Source organism: Halichoeres trimaculatus, unplaced genomic scaffold (assembly GCF_033239565.1).
Source record: "Halichoeres trimaculatus isolate MK-OKI-2021-1 unplaced genomic scaffold, fHalTri1.1 fHalTri1_scaffold_10, whole genome shotgun sequence".
NCBI classification, from domain to species: Eukaryota; Metazoa; Chordata; class Actinopteri; order Labriformes; family Labridae; genus Halichoeres; species Halichoeres trimaculatus.
In genome coordinates this window covers 32,229,533-32,239,205 of record NW_027437187.1, presented here as the reverse complement: position 1 = coordinate 32,239,205, position 9,673 = coordinate 32,229,533, and the positions used below count along the sequence as shown (strand labels likewise).

The following is a 9,673-nucleotide window of genomic DNA, read 5'->3' as shown; positions in this document are numbered from 1 at the left end:
CTATTTAATTATGAGAAATATTTTTGATTTACGTATACTTCCCCTCTATTTTTTCTTAGTTAACTGTGTAGAATATCACAGGTCTACATCGAGGTCGCTATGGCAACACCACGCCGGCTGACGAAGTTTAGTTGTGAGAAGAGATAAAACACAGTGATCTGTGTTCTTCTCTGCTAAAAATGATGAACTGTCTGTGATAATGTTGATTCCACCCCACAGTCAGCAGTTATTCTGCAGTGGTCTGTTCAAACTTGAGAGTCTATCAATAAACTGAAGAGTGAGGTTACGTTAGCTCTGATTGGTAGATGACTGGCAGGACATAACCAGGATTTACTCATGTTACATATTACAGACATGGCACCGGGCTGCCAGCTGAGCTAAATATAGACAGCTACTAAACAGCGCTACATATAGCCGTTAGCTTGATGTCATGTTTCAAACCGTAGCACCGCATAACTGTATTGATAAATACCCTACCTTGGCACGTTGTATCAGTGTCATTCACTGTGCAAAGACCCCAGGCCACGAGGTGGCAAGGGAGTGCAATTGAAACAGATCCTCCTCACAGCATCTTTACAGAAAAGGATTTCTTGGATTTATTTTATAGTAATGGTGGACACTTGAGCTGGACTAACAAAAAAGAGCTGTAAAGGTTTTGCTTCATTTGGGGTAGCTGTTGTGCTGTCCATTGTTTTAAAAAATCTATGCTTGCAACACAGATTGTGTTTGAGGATTACTCTGGATTAAAGCACTGGGTGAATAAATGCTCACAGCTTTTATAAATGAAACTACAGGAGGTGTGAAACACGTCAATACGATTACACTACTGACTTCAGCTCCTGCATCAATGTTTACTCTGTCTTTCTCATTGTGTTCATCATACTGCACCTCTTTGTCACACCTCTGTGGATCAATCCCGCCTGTTTAATCTCAGAGTTTTTACTGGCCTCACTCAGCGGACATGAAAGCTGGATTCATGAGTGTCAATCAGATGAAGAGCTCACATCACCGTGCGTTTAAAGCTCACAGCAGGAATAAATGAGGTGACGACATGTGTAGCGTCATTGTGTTGGGATGTAGCATGAACGTGAGGAATAATCTGACTGTTAAGGGTTCATGTTACCTGATATGAATGCACTTAAGTCTAAACCTTAATCCTGGGTATGTGTGGAGGTATTTATGGTTTATGAAACAGAGGAAGGGAAGGTTAAAGAGAATTTTCAAGCTTAGTTGGATTAACGGATTTTAAAAAAGGAAATAAATCTGCAATTAATTCATTAATTTCTATTTTTCCTTTTATTTTATTTTATTTTTTAATTCTCATTTTAAAACACATATGTGTGTAGTTGTCTTCAAAAGTGTGCCCAATAAATAAGGACATTTATATTGGATAGATTATGTCTTTGTTATAGCCATACTTTTTGGTAATAAATCTTATATCGTTGGAACGCCTGATTATTTCTATTTTAAATGGAGTTACATTTGTAAAACATGGATTTGTGGAACAAGCAGCGGGGCTGGATATGTGGGTGGCACAAACGAAAAATTTGCTGAACCTTCTCTGCCAATGCCAAACACCTTACTCTGCTTTTTTATAGACTTGCTGTGAGCTTCTGGTGCCCCAATTTCCTTATTTTTGTGCTAAGTTTACATACAATATGACTTTTTTTTTACTTCTTTCAACCTGCCACTTGTTTTCTTTTTCTTTTTTTTTTCAAGATGTCGTTATTATTTTTCTATTATTGTATTTAAAAGGTCTATTGACACAAATATCCACATACACATACATATTAATGCATTCTTACACACATAAACATAAATTTATGCATATATGCATAAACACATACATACATACACACACAAATACACATATATACTCATAACAAATTACAAAACAGTTGTAGAACAAAAGATATAACAAAAAAAAAACAAAAAAAAAACACAGGGGGGCTATGTTATATTCAAAGATGGAAAATTACAAATAACAAAAATAACTTAATCAGAGACAGCATCCAAGCTTCACTACTCTGTATGTATGGCCTTATAACACACCAACTAGTATCATCATGTGCTAAACTTAATAGATTGTTTTCTTTGTTAAAACTGGTTGGTGAAAAGAAAAATGAAATTTTTCAGTGACAATATGTAAGTTTGGGCATAGCTTTTTTTTTATCACTTGAGGATCTACTCTAAAGTCTAACTTGAACACAGGCACAACGATTCAGAAATTAACCAAAATAATCTCAGTATCAGATTATCTGAAAACTAATCATTTATTTATTGATTTAATGTTGGTTTTTTTTTCCGTTTATGTCAAATGTGCTGTCTTGCACTCCATGTGAAACCTTTTTTTGCTGCTGTCTTGGCCAGGAGCCCCTCGCAGAGAGATTTTCTGACTGAGTGGGCATATTCCTGGTCAAACAAATGTAAAATGGAAATATAAATAATAAAAAAAAAAGTGTAAGTCATGAAGAGGCATCGATATAAGAGTGAGACAATTTGAAAATGAGTTTCAAATCAGATCTCAACAACAACAAAAAAAAATGTCATTCACTCATCACGAGAGAACTGAGTACTAAATTGTGTGAATGCATGTCCACTTCAGGCCTCCGTAGAGAAGAGCAAAGGTCTCTGCCCCTTTTACTCTGAGTGTGTCAAAAAGTGGGACAGAACTCCAGAAGATTTGTTGGAATACTTTGATTACTCAAACTTTCTGCTGATCTGGTTCCACAAGATGTTTTATACATGATAGAAAGTCAAAGAGACAAAGGGTTTAATATCAGTCTGTGTAGAAACATCACCTCCCTCATGGGTTTATTTAAGAGTGTGATGCTTTTTGTCATTGAGATAAAACTGCTGATGCTCCTGTTCCACATTCTAACATTAGAAGCAGTTTTTTACATCATGCCTCTCAACATGTGAACTGGAACATTTGCACACAGCCTCCCCTCTCTTTCCTCTCACCCGAGCGTGATCACGTTGCAGAAATCAAACCGGGAGTGAGCCGTCACAATGGTCACTTTTCACTCCCTGCAAGTCTCCTAGGAATGCAAACCCAATCCCTCCGACCCCTCCGTCCACCTCTTACCTAAAGTGTTTAATCAACATTACATCATCCTGAATGTGCATCGGCCCACACTGCCGCTCATCGCACGAGCACCTCCACCATTGGTCGGCCACCTCGTTCCCCCTCCTCCCTCCCTTTTGCTCACCCTCTGCCACTTTTATGCTGATTGGAAAGAAAAAAAAAAGAAATCTGTCAGATATAATCTGGTGTGACGCCACTAATCCCAACACTACAAATCATAGCCCCCAGCTTCCTCGCTCCACACAGAGCCCTGCGACTCCCTGTCAGCAACTTCACACCTGCCTCAGGTAAGGCTCCTCCACTGCTGCTCCACTTCATGTCCTCTCATGTTAGTGCTTAAATTATCTTGATGGAGCATATTTAATCTGTAAAACTGTCTCGAGAAATTGTGGTATTTTTGCATCGTCTGACTACTAAATGTTTTCTTGTGTTTGGAGATTTTTTTAGACACTAGATCCAGAGAAGTGAAGTCTGTTGTTTTTAACTTGGTTCATCATAAGACAAACACTGTGAACAATTATTCCCCAAATTCCTGTAGCTTCAGATTTAAACTTGTGTGCAGGGTGACTTTTATTTTGTTTTACTACAAGGACATAGAGAGGTAAATCTAACATTGTGGCCTTCAATATAGACTGAAAAAAGCTGCATGCAAAATCTTTGTATAAGACTCATTCAGTATTTCTCAACAAAGTGGTAATTTATTCAAGATATGAATTTGCGATTCTGCTATTAAATCTATTAAAAAAATGTTAAAAACTCCTGTTGCAGCCACAAAAATGTCATATTGACTTACAATTTTGATGCAGTTTAAGTTGAATAATATTTCAAATTATGCTACACTTCCTTTCATATCGATAACTGTACTTGCTTCAGTTTCGATTTCTTTTAACATTTTGTATGAATACATTTAATGAAAGAAGCTTAGGCTGAGCTTTGTTTTTTATTCTTAACTGATTAAATACTTTAAAATCAATCTAATTAAAAAAAAATCAAATCTAATTCACAGTTGTTTTTGACAGAATACAAAGTGTTTAGGCTTTAAAACCGATTCAATCTGACTTGCATCTCCACATGAATGTTATATAAATGTGTTGTTTGACACTAAAGAGTTTAAATCCTGCCTGTTGATTATAAAACAAAGAGACCCTGGACCTTAAATCTCCTGATAAATCATCCAGGTGCTAAATTTAGCAGAATTGAGAAAACCTGTGATTGCAGAGTGGGTGGTACACAAAGGGATTAACGTAGAGTACAGTGTGTTGATTGTTTTGTGCAACTTCATTTTATGTGAGCCATAAATTGTGTTTTTTTTTCCTCTGGACAGTTTGAAGCGGACAGAAAGAGCAGAAGAGATGGCTGTGGTTGTAAGTACTTCAACTTTTCTTCACTCAAATTTATATTAATTATGATAAAGGTGATGTTTAATGAGCAGGGGAAGAAAAGACTTCCAAGAATTAAAACAAAAACACCTTCGAGTGACATGAACTCGACTGCAGCTCAACATTTCTCAACACTAAAGCCCATTGTCATGGATGCCGTCAGCAGCTACAGTAGCTTTAGCTTCAGCCTAATCTCTGATCCCTGCTTCAGGTCCACTTGCAGTCCTTACCGTGTATTTACGGGCTTTACTGGACTCATGTGAGGCAGATTAATCAAACACTGAGGTCTATTGATTATGCCCCTGTAACACTAGCAAACACACTCCGTCTCACAGGGATAAAGCAGCACTTTAAACCTCACTCACCACAAACAGGTCTTGTGAGGGAATTAAATCGACACAGTGAGGCGTTTAGCTTTTATCCACAGCAACATGCAAGAGTGGAAAATGAGTTCGGATCAGGTGAACGAGCTGTGAGCAGTGAGGGGCACACGTTTTTCTCTGTTTGTAGATTCAGATGTGTGAAAACAAACAAAGTTGATACAGGAGGACAACAAATGTTACTGGCATCAGTTAAATCCCAGCTCAATGCGCTGAGAAACAAGACCAGAGTCAAAGAACTCCAAGCAGAGCTAGACACATTGGTGAAAGCCATTTGCCTCTAGTTGTCTGTTGCATGTAATCACAAGTTCTGTAGTTGAGCATCATATGACGTTTTGTTTCTGGACTGTAATTTTAAAATTTACATGGGGAATTTGGCTAGATCTCACAAACTGTAACTCTGAATTTAGAGATTATATCCCTGATTGACAGACTTACCAAACACAAAGGGAGTGTTTAGGCACCTCTGTTTGTATGGTGAGTTGTGTATGCAGGGCTGTGTTGCAGATGGTGCATCCCCTTTACAACAAAAATTAACTTCTGTAGTCCAAAATGTTTTGTCTTGGACATGCAAATCTGATTTAAGTGACAAAAAAGAAGATAAATCTTACAAAAACATATCATCCGTCCATTATTTGTGACACCCACAGCACCTCACATGATGATAACAACCCAAAAAAGAGTGAAGAAAATTCTTGATAGTAGACAATATATTCACACCGATCCTCTGTTTTGTTTTGTTTTTAGAGTGGAACTTACCGTATGGTGTCGGAGGAGGAGCAGGCTCTCAGGGCCAAGCTGGAGCGTCTCACTGTGAAGGACCATGGACCAGTGTTTGGACCCTGCGCCAGTCTGCCAGACCACACCAAGCAGAAGGTGACAAAGCATACGTTCACAATGACAGTTTAGGGACATATGGATCCAGAACATTACACTGTACACTATCATGGACATTCATTTCTTGAATGCCTCTGCTGTAATTTCATTCACTTAGTTTAAAAACAAAAAGGGAAGGAACATGAGGAGCTCTTAACTACATCCTTTACTCTTTTTCTAAGATTGTGAAACAAATATTTTTAGAAACTACCTTTTTAAGCCATATTGTGTGCTTCATTTTGACATTTTTACCAAGGTTGAAATATATTTATAAAAAGAAAAACACTGGTGTTTCTGATCCACTCGCTACACTTTAAGATAGGTTGAAGATTGCTAGTATTGGCCCAATATTTACATTCTGGACAGTTGAGTTAAATAAGCCTTAAAATGACAATAAAAAGACATGACAAACAGAAAATCAACAACATACCAAATCTGAGGTTATCATCCATGTTGGTGGTTTGTTTTTATCCAAGTCTATCTGATTTCTTGACATCAAATAAATAAGATGTCTCTTCTCTGAGGTCCAGTTGACATTTTTATACAACAAGAAAAGCTTCTGTATATTGGCCACACACCTCACCCACTAAACTAACAGAGCCGCAATTTTGAGAGATTTAAGAACAAAATTGCAAAGAAGAGAAATTAAACCAAGAAAGTGAGCCAAGACATTGTTAGAAAAAGATACTGATTAAATTATCCATCATTATACAGATTTGGGTGTGAATACACTGCATATTAAACATTTAGTGATATTGTGCTAAATAACCGGACATGACTGTAGTGGAAGTATGTGCTTAATATCTTATTATCAAAAAATATTTCAGAAAAGAGTGTGTTTCTTCATGTTAAGACAACCAAAGTGAAATTGGTGTTGATAAAAGATGACAAATAACTGTTCGTTGGCTAGGCAGGTTTGCTAGCTTCTCGTGCTAGCTAGCTTAGTTAGCTATCACACAAGCTGCACCTCTTTTAAAACATAATCTACAAATTGATAAGAAAAAATATCAAGAAGAAAAAATATTAAGAAGAAAAAAATATCAAGTGTTATTATCGAGTCTATGAAACTACTTTATTTAATTTTAATTTTATTTTTTTATCTATGTACTTAATTTCCGTTAGCCTAACTGTTAGCTAACTGTCGCTCCCCCTACAGGCCAAGGACGAGCTGAATGAGACCGATGACAAACGGGTGGCTGCTGTGAAGGAGCTGAGAGGAATCATAAAGGAGAAAGCTGATGGAGGAGATGACCTGGCTAAAGGGGTTCAGGACACGTTTGGAGAAAAACCAGATGGTGTCCTGGTCCGCTTTATCCGCGCCAGGAAGTACGACGTTAACAGGGCCTACGAACTGATGAAGGGTGAGTCTGAAGAGCTAAACTAGAAAGAAAATAAAGGTACTCCTCATTAAGTCCAGTATATAACGTAATTCAGGCCGTTAATGCGTGTTTCTCAAAGTATGCTAATCGTATTGGCTTTTTAAAATGACAAAATCGTTTCAAAATGTACAATTTATCATCAGTGCTGCCTGCTCTCCATTAAAATCAGGATCACCTTATGCTTGTGCAAATATATAGAGATCAATTAATAGATAGTATGAATGGCATAAAATTGTTAAATAGTTATAGATACAACAATGAATAGTTTTGATGCATTTATACGTAGTTACAAATGAGTTTTGTTACAAAAGAAACATAAATGCATACTATTAGTTGCAGTAAGTGATTGATTAAGGTGTTTTACAACATGTGTGATTTGCATGAAGAATTGTAGATGGATAAACTGTTTAAGGTTGATTATATGATAGTTTTAGGTGCATAAATTAACATCTTAGATATATGCATGTTGTTTTATCTGCATTAATAAAAAATTCAAGGTAAGATAAAATGATTCATTAGATGCCATGACTTACCAGGTAGCTGTAGGTGTATCTTTAAATTCTTCAAGATGCAGCTCCAGTCAGTACTTAATGCCAACAAAATGCTCTGTTTATGACCCTCCCTCTTTGTGTTTCCACTCCAGGCTACGTCCGCTTCAGGAAGGATTACCCTGAGCTGTTTGAGAATCTGACCCCAGAGGCTGTACGCAGCACCATTGAGGCCGGATACCCCGGCATCCTGCCCAGCAGAGACAAGTACGGCCGTGTTGTTCTGCTCTTCAACATTGAGAACTGGGACTACGAGGAGATCACCTTTGATGAGGTGAGCAGACACTTCATTTAATTCATTAAATGGAAGTTGGAAACCTAAATTTAAGCAGTATTGGGATAGAAAACATAAAACTAACCCCTGTCTCTGTGTCCAGATTCTGCGTGCGTACTGTGTGATCCTGGAGAAGCTGCTGGAGAATGAGGAGACTCAGATCAACGGGTTCTGTATCATTGAGAACTTCAAGGGCTTCACCATGCAGCAAGCATCGGGTATCAAACCAACTGAGCTGAAGAAGATGGTGGACATGTTGCAGGTGAACTCTTTTTTTTTTTTTAAGAAAGGGCAGAACACAAGGTGGACACATACTCTGTAACTGTAAACTGTAGAAGAAAGTATGTCTATATTCTGTAGTATTTTTAGAGCTGATTTACCAAGAGTGAAATGACTAAACCATCTTTTTTCTTGTTTTTCTCCTCTAGGACTCTTTCCCTGCCCGTTTCAAAGCTGTGCATTTCATCCACCAGCCCTGGTACTTTACCACCACTTACAACGTGGTCAAACCTCTCATGAAGAGCAAGCTGTTAGAGAGAGTGAGTTAAGCTCTAGAGTTTTTCAAGAAATCAACTCAAATATATGTCCTCTCATTCAAATGTTGGTTGAAACTCATCAGTCTCAAGCACCTTTAACAGCAGCTGTCCACCCTTTAGGTCTTCGTCCACGGAGATGAGCTGGAGAACTACTACAAGGAGTTTGACGCTGACATCCTTCCCTCTGAGTTCGATGGAAAGTCCTCCAGCTACGACGGCAAGGCCACAGCAGCCAAGCTGTTTGACTAGACCTCCTCCTCATGCCACCCAGACAGAGAGCTGTCTTATATTTTACAAACCCCACAGACTGTGGAGACTCAAAGCCCAATGAAGCTGTGTGGGTGTGGGAAAACAACGAGCTGAATGACATTCATCAGGGTATGAAAAGATGAAGTGATGTTGTCTTCAAAGGGTCCAGACAAAGCACAGACACTCAGGAAGGAGACACTTCCAGTTATTATATCACTGTATCCCTTTGATACTTTTGAGTCTGTAAATGCCATCCTATACAGAAAAACAACAGTTTTGGTGTCAAACTTCAGGATGAACCTTGGCAAGACAACAAGCAAAACATTGATGCCAGGCTTCATCAAGTAAACAGAGATTTTCTGTCTCATTTCTGTTCTTTTGTGCTTTGTTTGGACCACCGTTCACCCACACAGCTTGTTACACTGGCAGGCCCCAGCTTTTAAAGTTTCCACTCTCTGCCCCTCCTACTCCTCCTCCTTTACTTTCCATCATGTACAAGGCTGATATTTCAACAAGTGCCTGTCTTGAGTGTTGTTTTTTTTAGATCAAATATTATTAAGTTTTACCCACTGAGCTACCTGGTGCGCCAAGAAGAATGTCAATAAGTGTACAATAAACTGTATATAAATATAAGTTGCTGTCCTTTGCATCAGTTTATGAATCACAAAGAAGGTCAGGCTTTGAGAGATTGCAAGTTTGCATGGCAGGCTTAAGAGCTACGAGCTCCTCCAGGCAACACCTTTTTTTGTGTTTCCACACAGGCCAAAAGGCTTCTTTGAAACAAGAATTTCTCTATTAATCAGAAATATTGAAATATAAAAAATCTTGCTTGCATCAGATTTAACTTTCCCCATTTTCAGGAACCTTTGGACTGAAATGTACCCTAAAAAGTCTCTGGTCTCTAAGGAAAGTGGAGACAACTGTCAGGATGCTAAAATGATGGATGTAAACATGCTAATGTTCA

The 9,673-nt window shown here is 38.1% G+C and overlaps 1 protein-coding gene across 1 annotated transcript; it reads left to right on the top strand.

Moving 5' to 3' along the window:
• The first annotated feature begins 3,345 nt into the window (after positions 1-3,345).
• On the top strand, positions 3,346-9,342 carry rlbp1b (retinaldehyde binding protein 1b). Its single transcript, XM_074678172.1, has 8 exons — positions 3,346-3,375; positions 4,413-4,452; positions 5,595-5,723; positions 6,880-7,084; positions 7,746-7,924; positions 8,028-8,186; positions 8,353-8,463; positions 8,581-9,342. The coding sequence occupies exons 2-8, from the start codon at positions 4,441-4,443 to the stop codon at positions 8,707-8,709; spliced, it is 924 nt and encodes a 307-aa protein (XP_074534273.1). The 5' UTR covers positions 3,346-3,375; positions 4,413-4,440; the 3' UTR covers positions 8,710-9,342.
• The last annotated feature ends 331 nt before the right edge of the window (positions 9,343-9,673 follow it).

What these genes read in the sequence shown, in the direction of transcription:
- rlbp1b (XM_074678172.1), top strand. An exon ending in CAGACCACACCAAGCAGAAG is followed by an intron (nt 5,724 to 6,879) that starts GTGACAAAGCAT and finishes CTCCCCCTACAG; the next exon opens with GCCAAGGACGAGCTGAATGA. An exon ending in AGATGGTGGACATGTTGCAG is followed by an intron (nt 8,187 to 8,352) that starts GTGAACTCTTTT and finishes TTTCTCCTCTAG; the next exon opens with GACTCTTTCCCTGCCCGTTT.